Source organism: Chelonoidis abingdonii, chromosome 8 (genome assembly GCF_003597395.2).
Source record: "Chelonoidis abingdonii isolate Lonesome George chromosome 8, CheloAbing_2.0, whole genome shotgun sequence".
NCBI lineage: Eukaryota > Metazoa > Chordata > Testudines > Testudinidae > Chelonoidis > Chelonoidis abingdonii.
The window spans coordinates 78264841-78283603 of NC_133776.1; the positions used below are offsets into that span (position 1 = coordinate 78264841).

General features: G+C 44.7%; 1 protein-coding gene across 1 annotated transcript in view; it reads right to left on the minus strand.

Moving 5' to 3' along the window:
- The window catches only part of SH3BGRL (SH3 domain binding glutamate rich protein like), a 63358-nt gene extending 45144 nt beyond the window's left edge, over positions 1 to 18214 (minus strand). Inside the window, exon 1 of the mRNA XM_032796959.2 lies at positions 18084 to 18214. Within this exon, the coding sequence (XP_032652850.1) occupies positions 18084 to 18128 (45 nt within the window). The 5' untranslated portion in view covers positions 18129 to 18214. The remainder of the gene's footprint in view (positions 1 to 18083) is intronic.
- Between the last annotated feature and the right edge of the window lie 549 nt (positions 18215 to 18763).

Below are 18763 nucleotides of genomic sequence, written 5' to 3' on the forward strand. Positions count from 1 at the left end.
TGGTTGATGGACAGTGCACATGGGGCCCATAAGTCACAGCTCTAACATATATCAAGAGCGAAACTTTTTGTCATGCAGATAAAGACAGCAGTGCCTGATGGGACTGTTATAATTTAGGGTCCAGACATCAAAAAATTATTTTCAGGGATCTAAATGCAGAATTTTAAATAAATACATATTTTGGGTTAATGATGCAGAAATTTGGTCTCAGGATGGTAGTTCACCCAGTTGTGCTATGTATTTTACGACACACATCACATCAGGTCCCTCAGTGATCTCATACCCATGCAATAGTGAGAAGTTAACACCCTACCAGAAGCCATAACAAAGACTTAAATCCACAAAAGGTATGTTAACATTAGAATTACTGCTACAGATTACAGTAAATACACTGCTACCCTGCTATAATGCAACCCTATAACACTGGTTTACATCCAGTACGGTAGCAGCTGGGCTCCAGTGGCGCTTTAAAGGCTCCAGGGCTGCACTGGAGCCCTGCCGCCGCTACCCCTGGGCTGCCGCAGCAGGACTCGCTGGTGATTTAAAGGGCCCGGGCTCCCCACAGAAGCCGGAGGCCAGGGCTCTTCAAAGTCACCACCGGAGCCCTGCCAATGCTACCCTGGGGCTGTAGCAGCTGAGCTTGCCGGCAATTTAAAGGGTCCTGGACCCTTTAAAGCACCGCCGGAGCCCAGCTGCTACTGTGCTATATGTGAACCCGCGTTATAGGATCGTGTTATAGCGGGTAGCGGTGTATTTACTGTTATCTGTAACAGTAATTCTAATGCAGAGAGCCCCAGGCCCTTTAAATCAGCGCTGGAGACCTGCCACTGCTACCCCGATATAATGGTGTTTCACCTACAATGCGGTAGGGATTTTTGGTTCCCCATGACCGCGTTATATCGGTGTAGAGGTGTATCACTACACACACACACACTTTTTATAGCAAACGTAGTGGTCTAAACATGTTTGAGGGCAAAAAACAAGAAACGCAATGAAACATTTAAAATCACATACATATTGGGCCTTCCGTCCTGATGGATCTGTGCATGTCAGATATTTTATTACACACCTTTCACGCTAACACAAGGGCGGGCAAAGTACGGTCCAGGCCGCATCTGGCCCTCCAGATGTTTTAATCCGGCCCTCGAGTTCCCACTAGGGAGCGGGGTTAGGGGCCTGCCCCGCTTCGCGAGGCTTCCAGAAGGAGTGGCATGTCTCTCCTCCAGCTCCTATGTGTTCTGCACACTGCCCCCGCAGCTCCCACTGGCCAGGAATTGTGACCAATAGGAACTACAGGAGCAGCACTTGCAGAAAGGGCAGCACGCAAAGCCGCCTGGCCGTGCCTCTGCAAGGAGCCAAAGAAGAGACATGCCGCTGGTTCTTGGAGCCGCTTGAGGTAGGTGACACCCAGAGCCTGCACTCGACCCCCTCCTGCACCCCAACCTCCTGAGCCAACCCTATAGTGATCCCTCTCCCACCCTCCAAACCCCTCGGTCTCAGCCCGGAGCACCCTCCTGCACCCCCAACTCTCATTCCTAGCCCCACCCCAGTGCCCTCACTCCCCCACACACACCCCAACCCCCTGCCCCAGCCCAGAGCCCCATCTCACCCTGAACTCCTCATTTCTGGCCAGAGCCTGTACCCCCAGCCGGAGCCCTCACCCCCTCCCACACTCCAACCCCCAATTTTGTGAGCATTCATGACCTGCTATACCATTTCCATACCCAGATGTGGCCCTCAGGCCAAAAAGTTTGCCCACCCCTCCACTAGGCAGCATAATTTAAACATGTGACCTTTTAAAGGTTGAATTGGCAGTGGAGTAGGAGGAAGTCTTAGTAACATCCATGACCTGTTATAAATTTCAGACCCCAGTATTCTCCTTAAAAGTCTAATGATATCTTCTTCGGCTCGTATCACATTACCAAGGATTGAAGTGACTTTACACTTATTTCGTGGGAGGGGAGGCTGAAGGTCAGTCAGAAAGGTGTTAGGACAATGTAAAACAATTCACAAAAGTTTTATAGACATTAAAAAGCAAAAATTGGAGTAAAGTACAAAAAATAGCTTCCAGACTATCTGCATCTTCCCCTTGGGTTATGTAGCCAACTCTTTCTAAACATGCAACTTCTCCTTTTCCTAGCCAGAGAGAATGATTTAAGAACAAATTCATATAGAGAAAACAAAAGTGTCGCTTGCGCTAATTAAGTAGGTTATAACTTCACGGGCTTCAGGTATCATCTTGTGAAATGAGATTGGCAGCATTAGACCTTCTTTCAACATCTCCCATTTTGTGACTCCTGCAAACAACCTAAGGGAGACCATTGTTTGATTAGTCTGAACTTTATACTCTAATAGAGCCTATTGCCTCTTAATACCAATCACAGATGATTATTTGAGAAGCCAGGGTGTTTCCAAACTGCAAATATCAACATGAAGTAATGAAATCTAAGTACTCCTGTGATAAGAGTGCAAGAGGGCCAACCCCAGCATTAGTTTCCTCTCTCCTTGCACAGGTGACCAAAAGAAAGATTATAAACTAAGGGTATGTCTACACTACGAAATTAGGTCAATTTTATAGAAGTCAATATTTTAAAATTCAATTTATACATTGTGTATGTCCACACTAAGCGCATTAAGTCGGCGGAGTGCATCCTCACTACCATGGTTAGCATCGACTTACAGAGTGGTGCACTGCGGGTAGCTATTTCACAGTTCCCGCAGTCTCCGTTGCCCATTGGAATTCTGGGTTAAGCTCCCAATGCCCGATGGGGCAAAAACTTTTTTCCGGGCGGTTTTGGGTACATGTCGTCAGGCCCCCACTCTCTAGCTCCCTCCTTCCATGAAAGCAACAGCAAACAATCATTTCACACCTTTTTTTCCAGGGTCCCATCCGCCAGACCCACTCAGCCCACTGCCTGCCTGGCTGATCTCAAAGCACTGAACAGGAGCGACTCCAGGTCATTCTCTTCTTTAAGTTTCATCTCAAGAAGATTCAGTCCTGCCTGGAATATCATGCGAGCTGGAGGCTTCTGCCTCAGGCTGCTCTCCCAGCCAGCAGCACCATGTGGTTGCACCTACCCCAGCCTGCCCTTTGCTCCCATGGCTCATGAAGCCTGGACAGTAGTAAGGAGCAGTTCACCTGTGGAATGACAATCCAGAACAAAGGATTGCACTCTATGGGCCACGTTAAGATTATTTCAGAGTCCTAGATCGCATTTAGTCACTATAAAAGGCTTCATGAAAATTTTTCCCCGTCCCTAACAAAAGTGTAAATATATCAGAGCAGCTGAAAGGGTAAGGAACCCAGGACTATAACTTAAGAGTTTCCATATTATGTAATTCATAATTGATCTAATTCAAAGTAAAACTTCACAACATGGTCTGTTCTAAGATTAAAAATGCAGGAGGGGAATCAGAAAAAGGAACAGTGACCTGTTTCGAACAGGGGACGTTTCACGCGTTAGGTGAATGTGATAACCATGACACTATGGGGTTTCTCTTTTTTTGCCACAGACTTTGCTGAATGCACAGGAATGTTCTCTCTAGCTACAGAAGCTACCTAATGCAATATCTACATCTATGGCCTTCCTACTCACAAAGCAGTCATGACCCCACCCAAGGCTGACACAGCACAGAATGCATGTGAAACAGCGACCTGGCTCAGGCAGAATCACTAGCGAAGCATACTTTTGCCGTTAAGCAAACACAGCAATTCTTCCCTAGCCTCTCCCACTGAATGCCTCCATGCACTACACTGTGTCTTATCAGTGCGGGAGGACTGCATGAGCTCAGAAAACATGTCATCGCGAGTGTGGGGTTTTTTTGCCTTCTAATCTGCGATAACCTCAGGGACGGAGATGACGGGGGAGCGTCGAAACATTCTTGGAAAACTGCATGGTCACCTGTGCTGCTGAGTTCGCCACACTGGCCAAACAACAAATGAAATTCAAAAGTTCCTGAGGCTTTTCCTGTGTACCTGGTTAGTGCATCTGAGTTCAAAGTGCTGTCCAAAGCGGTTACAAAGGAGCACTCTCGGATAGCTCCTGGAGGCCAATATTGTCGAATTGTGTCCACACTACCCCAAATGCGACCCAGCGATGTCGATTTCAGCGCTAATCCCCTCGTCGGGGAGGAGTACAGAAATTGATTTTAAGAGCCCTTTAAGTTGACAAAAATGGCTTCGTCATATGGACGGGTGCAGGGTTAAATCGATCTAACGCTGCTAAATTCGACCTAACTTGTAGTGTTGACCAGGGCCAAATGTTTGGCAGACAGAGAGAAGAAAGACTGCCTGTGGAATGGTCCACAGGCTTTGAGGGCGTTGTCTGTAACTGGGTTTTTGTTTTGCTTGTGTTCAAGGGATAGTATTCACCTTAAAAACAAGGCACACTCCAGTCTGAATATATTTACCTTCTATTACAAGTAACCCCTAAAATTGATAAAACTGACAAATTAAAGTTACTTTCTCCTTCCACTGTTTATTTGGTGCATTTGACAGCACTTTGTACAGCCAGTGTCACTCTTCCTCCACTACATCCAGTCACCTCTCCCATTTGTGTTCTTTTCCTCACATAGCCTGTGCCTCAGCTCTGTGGGGCGGGGGGGGGGGGAGGGAATACTGAAATGAGCCCTTTGTATTTCAATTACTAAAAAGGTTTCTATTCCCATTAGTTTTTATAAAAATATACATACATTTTACTAACCAAACTTCCGGGCCTAAAAAACTCTGACAATGTTGGTTAAGACCAGAACCCAAACAAATACTGTCAGATTGCCAAACCATGCCTTCCGGCATCTCTGTTCTGCCTTTTGACAGAACAGAGCAACACCCAAACTTATCATGGTCAAACACAAAATATTTCCTTACAGTTTGAAAGAGCCTGTCCCCTTTCACAAATCAGCTAAGTGGCATTTGACTTTTACAAGCCTCAAAACTGCCTTTGTCTGGTCCAAAACTAACACAGAAGAAACCTCTCCATTGTCAGACTATCGACTCTTATCTTCATTATCCATTAACACACACAGCCAATAGAAGAATATGAACCCAATCACGCCCACGCTTACAGCTGTTCTTGTGTCTCACACACATGAACCTAGCCAAAATGGAAGTAGGTCTATTCTACTTATTTTTAAAGCACTTCTTGTCATACCATCTAAGTACTAGATCACATTAAATTAAGAACAAATCATGCCAGCTTCCCTGCAAGTAGCATAAAACTACCTTAACTGCTGTGAGTCAGAATATATGAAGCCAGCAGAATGCCAGGAACATCACATAGATTTAACCAAATATATACACACCACATTATGCTTTGAAGACTGCCATGCTCCCAAGGCTGCCAGACCGTGGCAGACTGCCAAGGAGAACAAGCCGGCAAGCCAGGGGCCCACAGCGGAAATAGCTTTGCCACATGCCAGGAGAGCTCTTCCAGGTACTGACTGCAAACACCCTAGCCAGTCTTAACTGCCAGTACAGGATGTAAGGCAAGCAAAACAGTGATTCCAGGAGTAGCCCCTTAATTGAATTCACAGGAGCCCTTTAGCCAGACGTATAGGAAACCTGGTGCAACAACCTCCTCTGAATTTTCACTCTTCATCATTTGGTTCTTCGATTTTGTTGTCTGTTGCTCTAGTTTAAAACCTGGATCAGTGAATTGCACCACACTTTTCAACTCTAAGCCTCTGTACTGCATTTCAGATTTTATCATGGTCAAATTTTTCTGATTATTATTCTGTGGGAGGTGCATGGCCGGGTGGAATAAATGCTGATGGTCAGGAAGTTCAGAGTTCTAAGACTGGTTCTCATCTAGTGACTCAGTATCTGGCCCAGGTAAAAGACCCCCTTTCATGCCTCAGTTTCTCCTCCGCTCACCTTCTGAAATAAGCATAATAATTAACTAGGGATTCCAAGGCTTAAGTAGTGAATGTTTTGTTATATGGGAGAGACAATGCAGTCTAATGGAGTGAACACAGGGCAAGCAGCTCCTGAGCTCCCAACCCACCTCTATTACCCACAGGTTTCCTGTGATTTAGAACAAGTCACTTAAGACTATATTCACAGACACTCTTAAGTGCAGCAATGGTGAATATTGCTGTGTCTAGTTTTTAGGCACCCAGCTGTCTAGTGAATTTACAATCCTGAATTAGGCAACCAGGCTCCCTATACAATGCCTGAAGAGAGTCAGACACCTAAGAATGGGGTTCACAAAAGCCAGCACAGTAGACGAGGGGCTGCTTAAGCTAGCCAATAGCAGATGCTGAGCAGACCCTAAGGCTCTCCCCCGCCCTCCAGGACTTAGGCATCAAATCCAGGCTGGAGGGAGGTGCATCTCTCTGCTGCGGACTCACAGCTGGCAACCCTCTCCTGTAGCTAGGTGCCTAAGCTGTTTCTTGCAAGAATGACAGCGGTCCATGCCAAACTAAAAGGTCGAGGGGGAAGGAGTTTGTGTAGAGTTAGGCGTGCTCTGAGAAGAGCAAACTGGACTGGGCCCTGCAGATGAGACCAGTGGGCCCATGCCTAGTTTCACCTGGTGTGACAATCACTCTGGGGATTATCAGGTGTGAGATAGGTGCCCATGTCCCTAGACCAAGGCAGCAATGCTCATGTTCAGGGACAGACACTTAGGTGCTGTGGGATTTTAGCCACCTCCCGGAGCTAAGATTCTTTTGGGACATGACAAAAATTAAGGTTTAGCTATTCAAAAGTTCTCGGCACCCAGCAGCTCCTGCTGAGAGCAATGGGAGTGACTTAGGTGCTGTGCACTAGTGAAAACACAGCCACTTTATTTACATGCCTAAGTGGGAATTGAGCTTCTGAAAATCTGGACCAGATTGTGGCTGTCGAGCACTTTTCAAAAATCATATTTTCAGTGAGTCTAATTCTGAAAGTCAAGATCCTCTCTCTTTCTTTCCATACATTTATATTCTGCAAGCATCTCCAAGAAGGCTCTTAGATTGAATCTGAGCTTATGAAAAATTGGTAACAGCTGAAATCTGGGAGCAGGTTAACTGCCATAATGTTGGAGATGTAGTAAAAACATAGGCGTAGGTCAAATTCACTCCACTCTGAAATTACCCCAGACTGCACAGCGAACGCTATCACTTTCTTGAGAAGCAGCTGCAGCAGTCAAACCTTAAATTAGAAGTCTCCATAAACAGACGGACAGTAAAAGGCTAAAGTTTACATTTATTTATTGGAAACAGCTGCAAAGAATGTGGCATTTGCTAGGATTTGTGACTTTGCAGTGGTGATGATGAGCTTTGTGTTCAGGGGGACAGAGCAGAAAGAAAGGGATTGGGATGTTTGTTTTGGGCGGACGTGATGAAGGAATAACTTTGCTATGGTTAACAATAGAGTTAAAAAAAATGGAGCCAAGTTCCTTACAAACCACAAGTGCTAAGTAAGAAAAAGGATATTTTTAGAGCAAGTAAACAGAGAGAATGAATGTTCCAGTAAGACAAAGATCTGCAGTTTACAACACTAATTTTTGCTTTACTGAACATATTTGTATTTAAATCATCTTTAAAATTAAATCTCTTTTAAGAAAAAGTGTAATATGATCTACAGGAACCTAATGTAAATCAAACGGCTGCTGTTCTGTTATTTTCCAACTTTAACGCAGTCATATTTTATAGGATTTAAAACAATGTCTTCAGTACTGAAAAGTCACCAATGTGAGCCTGCATTAGCCATTTTTCTCTATAAATATCCAGAAGAGAAAGTTACTTTTTATTTTTTTTAAATGGAGATACAGGACTAGCTCAATGTAAAGAGTAAATGGTTTGAAAAGATAACCAAGAAAATAATACAAAAAAGTCATTCTAGACAAAATCAATATTCTTGAAACTTCAAGTCCACTATAGCGAACCCCACACTTTCAAAAATCCTTGATTTTTTTTTTTAATTTTCTTGTGTGTTCTGGATTTTTAATCTATAGGATAGCTTCAGCTCTTTTCTTTATAACCACGAGGGCTAGAAAAACTTATTTTTTTAAAAAATGAAAAAAAATAAGATTCTTATGACATAGCATGAATTGAGGCACTGGGGCTTTAAGAAAAACACCAACTAGCATTAAGACTTGAGAGAGCGGGCAACACTGCAAGTTTTAGAACAACTATTTTCTATAGCCACAGTCATGTGCCCAAATCCTGCTTACCCTAGTCACACAGGGTCAAAACCTCTGAGGTTCTTATTCCCTTTGAAGTACTTGGCCCACAAGCAGTTCCCCTGAAGTCACTATTTGCATGAATAAGGCAAGCAGCATTTGGGCTGTACAGCAGTCACCTTCACCAACAATCCAAGAGTAGTGGTCTCTCATCTATTTCCATCATTTCCTCTCTGCATCTACTCATGCCAACTTTAGCATAATAGCTAACTTCTACCCTGTCCCGAATAACACGCCATTATTGGTGTCCCATGCTGACTCAAATTGCTGACAAGATCAAGGACAGTGCTTCAATCTGAGGGTCATGTCTGAAGCTCCCATCTCTTCCGTATTTTTAGACCATGCTCTTCACCATTTGAATACTTGATTTTATTTTATTATTTATGTTTTTCTCCCACTCCCCCACAGTTTAAAAATGATCATGTACTTCATGTGCATTAGCTAAGCCACGTAAGTGAGTTCTGCATTTTTCTCTGAAAGAACTATGGCCCACAGCCACTCTTATTCACTGTAGAAGTGAGTTCTACAGTCATGAGCCAGCAGCCAAGAAAGCCCAGTCCCCCATGCTCACAAGTCTCATCCTGCTGGTTTGACTCTACGAGTAGCATCAAGTATTGGCTGTTCTAGTTTCCTTGCTACTAATTATGGTGACAAAACATCATTTTCTTTGACATATATTTGGGCATCCTGTGTTCAATACAATCCCTTCTCCATTTACTTGCCAGAAGAAACATACACCGCAATGGCTTTATGAAGTTTGTTTGATCTTCACACAGCATGCGCACACATACAAACCTCAGTCCTGTGCGTGTAACACATGGGCATCTGCCTGCTAACTCCTGAGCAACCTACCAAGATGAAAGGAAGCAGAGATATAAGAAAAAACGAATCAAGTACAACGGTTGTATATGAATTTATGCCCCCAGACTACTTGCATATCTGCCATATAGGGCAGAAAGGTGATTCCAGAATATAATCAGGACTTTCAATACACATTAACAAGTGATTCACCACTCTCAGAGTAGCTTGTTCACCATATTTATTTCTAGTCACTTATGTTGCCTCTATTTCCTATCTGGAAAAATCTGTGTTATTCTTTCTGAAGAAACAAGTTAATATGAGCTTTGCTGCCATTCAAGCCAGCTGAGAAAGTATGGATTTCCCCCCTACATTTACTCTGTTCCTCTAAATACATTTGCAGCTGTGGTCACATTGTCAGATGCTCTGGCCTACAATATGTATGTAGCAATGATATAGAATAGATCAATGACATGATGAAATCCTGAATACCGCTATGAAATTTCGGCCTCATGGAGTCAATGGCAAAATTCCCATTGACTTCAGTGGGGCTGGGAGCTCATCCCAGGAATTCAATGCAGCCTGGAAACCATCAAATGCATAAAAATGTGTTATTAGGTAAAAACTATTGTTATTTTCCCTTGAGGCTGCTTTTTGTGTGTTTCTATGAGGCTTCTGCCAATTTATTTTGACTTATGTTTAAGGCAATGGATGTTTTCAATAAACCTACTATAGTGTCTAGGTCTGATATCTGAATGTGATATACACACACATCCCTCCACCTCATTGCCATCCAAGATCAAAGCAGACACAAGTTTGAAGTTTCAGTTTTGTAGGTAGACAGCTAGATCCCAGTAATCTAGCAGCACTATCACCAATGTTAGACATGGATGATGCAGTCCTTGGGTCTAGATCAGCTGTACTCTGTGCAGGACCCAAGTGCTGCAGCAAAGGCAAAAGTATGCCTCCTTTGCACAGTCCCAATCCTGGAGTCAGCCTGGAACCACTTTGTAACCTGGTTCAACGTGGAGACGCCTGAGGTTTCTACTAGTCTTGCCGGCTGGTGGTAGCCTCCAAGAGGCCATTACATCAGGGAATGGCAGATTGCAGTGGTGCTCCAGTACTTTCCCTTTTCCCCCAGCAAAACCGTGTATGCTGGATGTTGTGAGAAGGATAGCATAGAGCAGGAGTGGCAAACTTTTTGGCCTAAGGGCCACATCTGGATGGGGAAATTGGATGCAGGGCCACGAATGTAGGTCTGGGGTAGAGGGTTGGGGTGTCGTGTGGGGGGGGTGCGGTGTGCAGGAAGGGGCTCAGGGCAGGGGGTTGGGGTGCAGGGAGGTGTGCAGAGTGTGGGAGGAGACTCAGGGCAGGAGGGGGGCAGGAAGGATTTGGGGTGCAGGCTCTGTCCCAATTTACCTAGAGCAGCTCTGTGACGGCAGCAATGTGCAGCAGGCCTGCCTGCCTTGGCCCCATGCCATTCCCGGAAGCGGCCTGCACCATGTCTCTACAAGGGGTGGGGATGGGGGCAGAGAGCTCCACGCACTGCCCTAGCCTGCGGGTACCTCCCCCGAAGCACCCAATGGCCACGGTTCCCTGTTCCCGGCCAATGGGAGCTGCGGGGGGTGGTGCCTGCAGGCAAGGGCAGCGCGCAGAGCCCTCTGCCCCACCTCCCCCGGGGGCCGCAGGGACATAGTGCCGGCCGCTTCTGGGAGTGGCACAGGGCCCGCGGTGCCACGGAGGTGGCAGTCCCGGATCCAAAGTCCCGATGGGCAGAATCCAGCCCGCAGGCCTTAATTTGCCCACTCCTGGCATAGGGCTTGCTAATTCTATGCCACCAAGGGATCGCACCATATTGCAGAAACCCTCAGCTGGACAGCTAGACCTGCTGTCTTGCCCCTTAGGGCCATAACTGAAGCCAGGATCCTGGCCCCTAAGGGTTAGTACTATACTATAACTGTAGAACAAAAGCTCTAAAGATCAATCTGCTTTTGGATAAGGTAGATCAAAACAATTTCTTCTGAGATTTAAGATCTTATCTGCCACCAAAAGTTCTGAGGGTCTATCAGTTCCTATTATATAAGTAACTTCTATGTATTAGTGAAAAAATTGAATCACCCCTTAGTTTTGCTCTTAGCTCCAGTACAGAGCTGCTGCTGTTGGGATGGAAACCAGGAGGAGAGATTATCAACAACTTTGATATTTTCTATTGCTGATTCCTAAAATACAGTAAGTACAGTCAATGGCGCCTTCCATTCTCCACCTTCACCTCATTTTCCTCCTCTACCTCATTTTCCTCCTCTGCTGCTTCTCAAAGCAATGGGTGGGGTTTGCAAAAGAAAAAGTAAGATCTGCAACATTACAGCAGTGCTAGTGAATCTGGGGGACAAAAAGCAAAGAGACTCTGATTGATTAAATTTTCCAGTAATCAATCTGCTGAAAATAGGATAAAAAGCAAAAAAGCATTTTTGACTCCATATGTTCTACAAAATCTAAATTCCAGCTAGAATTCTCCCAGAAAAGTCAGTTCCACACAGCTGATTAGAATTTCAGGCAAGTTTAACAGGTGTCAAGAAAATGTTTAATGTTCTACACGTTATAAACATTCTGGGGAACTAGTGTCTTTCCTGTTTCTTCTCAGGCCAGTATGTTAGTTATGAACCATTTTAACTTGGATCACCATCACAATTTTATTAATGCAACTAGCTACTTCATGTTAAGTCCATTTAAACCAAATACTTCTGATGGGTGTGATGGTACTTTTAAAAGGCCATTTTTTTATAGAGTAGAGTGCTTCTTGTAGAATGACCTCTGAATTATGATATCAAGAGTAATTAATTCCAGCTCTATTTTCTGCATTCCTAATTTTTCTCACTATGGGACAGCATGCTCAAACAACTTTTCAGATAACTTAGCTGCTGTGAACATTTCTATCATCATTCTAAGCAAAGCAATGAGCCACATTCAAAGTATCCTTGGTAAAAAACTGCTGTGTTTAAGTTTCATGTTTAAGTATTGCCTAAAAACACTCTTGTGGAAGTAAAACATGACTTTTCCTCCATTAAGTTTTCTAGTGGTTTAAACTATCATTCCTTCTACCTGTCATTGATTTATTACATATTAAAATAGAAGCTGTTTAAGTTCTCCAGGTTGTCAAGTAAACTGTATAAATTTTGTGGCCAAGCCATTTTTTTGAACATTCGTAAACCAAGAAGTATCCACCAAGTTTCAGCCTTAGTTAATTTTTATAATCACATAAAGCCATGATAAAAACTGTGTTTCTAATGGTAATGCTGACAGATCTTTAAATGTTTCAGCACTCGGGACACAATTCAAACACACATCCCTATTCAGGATAGCACTTAAGCATGCACTGAAGTCCCACTTAAGTCCATGAGACCAAGCATGCTCTGAAGTGGAGGTCCTGAACAGGGATGGAGTTAAGCACATACTTAAGACCTTTCCTGAATCAGGGCTAAGGTGCATTTGGTGTATCCAAGACTTCTTGATATAACAACTCCTTTTTGTTTTACTCTTCATTGTTGGTATTGTTTGCTTTGTCTTTGAAGGCTATGAACAATACAACTGCCAGCAATTATAAAGGTAATTAAATACATGTATTCTTAAAGGTGAAAGAAAGCATTACAGAGAAAACATATTAAAAACAATAAAAGAACCTACACACACTAATAACTTTACCAGAGATACCCCCTAACTCCAGCAGTCAGTCTTTCAAACTCCACAAAGAGGTTTTTCTGTGGTTACAAGTTCCTAACAGCCTTAGCCCAAAACAAGCAAATCCATGCACAGTCTAGTCTCTCTTTTATATTGCTTGGGCCTTTACCTGTTCCAGGAGTCTGAAGATCAATCAGAAGACAATGGTCCCGTCCTCAGGACATAGTTTCAAAAGGCTGGATTTTTCCATAACCAGGGGGCAGGGAGAAATTTACATTCACCTTCCTCCAGAGAGCCCCCAAGCAAACCGCTTGACACTGTTTGTTCCAAAAGTCCATTTCTGCATGGCACATTGCTTGGTACAGTCCTTTGAAGTCCATAACACTTCCCATGGTAATAGCCAATTAAGAACAGAGCCATGAGAGGACCTTCCCTCTTATACCATAGCTACTTAATTTCCTTACGACCCTTTTGTAAGGTACCTATCAAAGGCTTTCTGAAAATCCAAGTACACCAGGGGTTCTCAAACTGGGAGTCGGGACCCTGTAGAGGGGCGTGAGGTTATTATATGGGGGGGTCACGAGCTGTCAGCCTCCATCCCAAACTCCGCTTTGCCTCCATCATTTATAATGGTGTTAAATATATTTAAAAGTGTTTTTAATTTATTGGCGGGGGGTCACACTCCACAATAGTTTTATCTGCCTTGAGTGCTCCTTTAATACCTTTGTCATCTGGAGTCAACCCTGTCAGGTTTCTTGCTTCTGATGTACTTACAAATATTTTACTGTTAGTTTTTGCATCTTTAAGTTGCTTCTCAAATTCTTTCCTGGCCTGCCTTATTATATTCTACATTTTACTAGACAGAGTTTGTGCATCTTTCTATATTCGAAATTAACATCTACTTCCAAATTTTAAAAGATGCCGTTGTGCCTCTAATGACCTATTTACTCTGCTGTTTAGCCACGGTGGCATTCATTTGGTCCTTTAATGTATAACCCAAATTAAAAAAGACAGTCAAAGTCTAAGCCCCTATTCTGGCGTTTTTAAGTAGTCCTCATATTGCTTGCAGGCCCTTCTGCCTTGGGCCTGCTCTTTTTAATTTCAGTCTAACCAGTGGCCTCATTCTTGTGTAGCTCCCCACTTTCATGTTAAGTGTTAGTGTGGTGGGATTTTTTAGTATCTTCCCCATTGCAAGGATGCTACATTTAATTACATTATGGTCACTATTATCGAGTGGTTCAGCTATAAGTTCCTCTTATACTCTTGTGCTCCACTTAGGACTAAATCAAGAATTGCCTCTCCCCTGGTGGGTTCCAAAACTAGCTCCATGAATCAGGCATTTATGCTGTCTAGAAATGTTATCTCTGTATCATGCCTTGAGATGATATTTACCCAGTCAGCATGAAGATAGTTGAAATCACCCATTATTATGGCATTTCTCTAAGGGCCCTTAGCATTTCACAATTACAGTCACCATCCTGGTCAGGTGTTCAGTAGCATACTTGTACTGCTGTACCCCTTTACAGAGTGCCAAATCCCCAACAGCACACCCTACTGTGTCACTCCTATATATCAAGGGTGACCAAACTGACTCGCGAGCCACAGGTGACTCTTTTACAATTAAAGTGCGGCTTACGGTGCTCCCCACAACCCCTTCCATTTTCCACCTACCAGACTGGGGAGGGCAGGGCAGGGCTCAGGACCTCTGCCTTGCAGGGGGGTGATGGGAGAGAGACTTCTGCCCAACAGGAGGGTGGGGGGGTCTCAGGGATTCAGCCCTGCAGGATGCACCTGCTGGGGTTCAGGGCTTCAGCAAGAGTGGGGCTGAAGCCCCGAGCCCGAGCAAGTGCCTGCCATGGGCAGAAGCCCCAAACCTGGCAAGCGCCCCCCAACTCTCGAACTTCTGAAGATTGTGGTATGCAGCTCAGAGCGGTAAACCTGGCCACCTCTGCTATATATTTTGTACCCTGGTGTTACTATGTCCCATCGAATATCCTCATTCCCAGTTTCCATGATTATAATAATATCCTCATTTAATGCCAGGCTCTCTCATTCAATGGCTCTCAACTTTTCCAGGCTACTGTACCCCTTTCAGGAGTCTGATTTGTCTTGTGTACCCCTAAGTTTCACCTCACTTAAAAACTACTTGTTTTCAAAAATCAGATATAAAAATGCACAAGTGTCACTGCACACTATTACTAAAAAATAGCTTACTTTCTCATTTGTCCCACATAATTATAAAATAAATCAACTGGAATATAAATACTGTACATATATTTCAGTGATACTATATAGAGCAGTATAAACAAGTGATTGTACTGACTTCGCTAGTGCTTTTTATGTAGCCTGTTGTAAAACTAGACAAATATCTAGATGAACTGATGTGCCCCCTGGAAGATCTCCGTGTTCCCCCAGGAGTACGTGCACCCCTGGTTGAGAAGCACTGCTCTAATTCACCCATCTTAGTATTTAGATTTCTTGTATTTGCATATAACCCATGGAACTGGAGAGGGAAAAATTCAGTGGAACAGGGATGTTATTTCCCCATACACACTGTAAATTTTGCATAGTCCTCTGAAAATGATTTCCATCTAGCTTGACAGCACTGCAAACCAAACTACACTGGCCAGCAATTACAAGGAAAGGTTAATTTAGTTTAGCCTCCCTGCCTTTTGACTTCAATTATCAGACTGCATAAGTCACTAAGGCCCCTTGTATACATGCAGTTATACCAGCACAACTGTACTTTAGCTGCATGGGAGGGAGGGAGAGAGAAGAGAGAGAGTGCGAGAGCTGGAATACACCATACCAGCAAAAGCACAGATTTGCTTGTATAAACTGCGTCCACACTAGGAGCACTTTGCCAGTCGGCAAAACCTTCCAAGGGTCGATCAGGCCTAAGTATGTTGATCATTTTTGTGAAGTCCATTATGATCTGGACTGAGATAGACTATCTTTAAAAGAGACAATCAAAACAGTGTCAGGTGTCCACATGTTTTAGTCACTACCAGCTTCACGAAGAATTGAACCAATAACTACCCATCCCTAAGCACAAAAAGTTTTGTGCATTTGTTTTTAAACTTTGTTGTTTGCAATTGATCATAGAACAAGCTTCAGTGCGTAGGATTCAAAATTCAGTGTTTCCATAGTAGTACAGTAATAAACTCAAACCACTACAGCAGCAGCCAGACATATTTCCAGCATCATCATTAATCACTTGGCATAGCAGAAATAAAGTAATTGAAACAGAACAGTGACAGGATCAACTGTCTCTAGCTTTAGGAACAAACATTGTGGCTTGCCTGAACATTCCAGTAGCTGGAGGCTGCCTGTGAAAATGTGCTATTCCACTGAAATTCTTTAAGAAGAGTATTTGGGAGTGAGTGGTGGAAAGTAAGATTAAAAGTCATGTAGCAAACTCCTAAATCGCAAAGGAAATAATGCTTTATTGTCAGTGACCAGCAACAGTAAACACAGGACACCTTCAAGCACAGGCTGCTCCTCCTGTTTAGAACAAGACCTGGGGTGGGGGTGGTCTGAAAATGTTTCTTTAATTATTAATCAAGCATTCCATACTCCAGAATGGTGAGTGAGGTGACTTTTGCTTAGAAGGAGACCTGCCTGCAGGCATAGCTTACCCACTTATAAATAACTGGGCTTGTCCTGAGGGATAAGCCTGGAATGTGGCAGAAAAGGGGAAAGGAGTATTCCATTTCATGGCCAGAATAAAAACACAATCCAACTGTCTGATCCCTCTCTCTCTCCTCAAGTCTCATACAGAGTTTATTATAACGCTTAAAAGGACTTAGAAGCACCACTATGATTACATTACAGGAATTTCAACAATGGACTAAGCAGCAGATATTTGGATTTCCTAGGGAGGTTGAGAAAAGAAAAGGGCAAAATATTGCTAAGTGTGTATAATTTTATCTCTTTGAGGAACAAGTAAAAAATCCACTAATCTTTTAGAGTCTCTCTCCAGAAACAAAACAAAAAATACATATATTTTAGATGGAAAGAATTTAGTTTTAGGAAGTAACAGCACTTTCAGAAAACAAAAGGTATCAACCTCACTCATGACCTTTTTTCAGGTATAAAACAGGAGATGTGCTGCCACTGGCCTGGGGCTTGTGAGGAAAGGTCCAGTGAAGAAGCAAACACAGATGGATGGCTGGGAGGGTAGAGAGAGAAACCGGAAAGTAGGTATTTACCCATATAAGACCTCAACTTTCCCAACTCTGCCTCTCAGGGAAGGTAATATACATTTGCACATTTATCATAGCCACCATTCAGGTTTCACCCTCTTTATCATGCTTCCAGATGAGCAGCTCCAGATGTCCCAATTTTATAGGGACAGTCCTGATTTGGGATACTGATTTTGGGTATTCACCCACGAAAGCTCACGCTCCAAAACCTCTGTTAGTCTATAAGGTGCCACAGGATTCTCTGCTGCTTTCACAGATCCAGACTAACACGGCTACCCCTCTGATACTTTTCTTATATAGGCTCCTATTGCTCCCTACCCTCATCCCCATTTTTCACACTTGCTGTCTGGTCACCCTAAGCTGTTAGTATGTATTAAAATATCCAGAGCACTTTCAGCCACAGCTTCATCTCTCTCTCTCTTACACACACACACACACAAACACGGAAGCCACTTGTGCAACTGTGTTTCCTCTTTCACTGATGCATTTGGACTGCAAGTCTTCGGATCTCTCTAGAAGAGGAAAAACCCCAGAGCAAGCAACCAGAGAGAAAAGAACTCAGGCATCACAGAGACATAGGGCCACCTCTGCAGCAGAAGTTGGGACCACACGTAGACCAAACCCTCGTCCCATTGAAGCCAATTGGAGTTTTGCTGGTGGTTTCTCATGATTTGGCCCCCAGTCTCAAAATAGAACCCTCTCCTCCTCCACCCAGCCAGAAGTGTAACCCTCCCCTCCCTCCACAGACACGTGTAATCCTCTCCTCTTTCCCCAGCCAGATGTGTAACCCTCTCCTCTTCCCCCGAGTCTCCATTGGTGATGGGGGTGCCGCCACCACCCCTCCGCTCGAAGTTGTTTCCATCACATACAGGCTTTACAGTTTGGTTCAATGGCTCTCGCCGCCCACCACCACACACACATTTTTCCAACACCCCTAGACAGACGTGTAATAACCCCACCCCCACCCAGATGTGTAACCCTCTCCTCGCCTCCCCCCGCCTGCAGACAGCTGTACAATCGGGGCTCAACCCACAGGCACTAACACCACCAGCTGAAAACGTCCCCAAACTGCCCGCAGCGCCCCAACTCGCCGCCTCTGCAGAGAGGAGCGAAGAGGGATTTTGCTGGAGGAACATTTGCAACTTCGCCCCGGCTCCTCCGCTGCCCCCCGCGGCCGGGGACAGCAAGGGGCGCCGGACGCGACCCCACGCGAGGGGGCGAGAAGCGGGCTGCTCCTTACCGCCGTGGAGCCGGAGGAGGAGGCGATGTAGACGCGGATGACCATCCTGAGCAGAGCGGCTGGGACGCGGGCGCCTCGTGCTGGGTGTGCGCTGGCGGAGCAGCCAAGGCTGAGGCAGCGAGTGCAGGAAGCCTGAGGAGGAGGGGCCTCTCGGCCCCGCCTACCCGGACAGCGTCAGAAACTGAGCCCCGTCCGCATGTGCCGCCTAGGGTGTACTGGGCATGCTCACACCACTGGGCATGCTCAGTAATATCTGCTGAAGCTGCTGCCCTCACTCTGCCCTTCGTTGGAATCAGATTCTGCTGCTTTAGAGGCGTTCAAAGGTGGCAGATCGCAGGGGGCGGAAATTTACTGTCGGGGGGGTCAAGCAGCTGAAGACAGAGGCAGCTGAGGGGCAAAATCAGGGATGGGGTAGGAGCTGGGGTAAGCCCAGGGGCACAGGGAGGAGGTAACTGTTACCCCCATACTGAGGTGAGCCACCTGCCGTGTTTGCAAAAAAAAGGGGCGGTGGGGACAGAAGGGCTTTTTTATTTCCACTCCCCCAGGACTGGGTTCTCATGCCCAGGCATGGCAGCTCCTCTCTATCTGTTATAACATGCTGAGGGGCTATAGGAGACTTGAGCCAGCGAAATATTTTACATATTCCCCCTCAAGAACTATGTGTCACACATTCTGGGTAT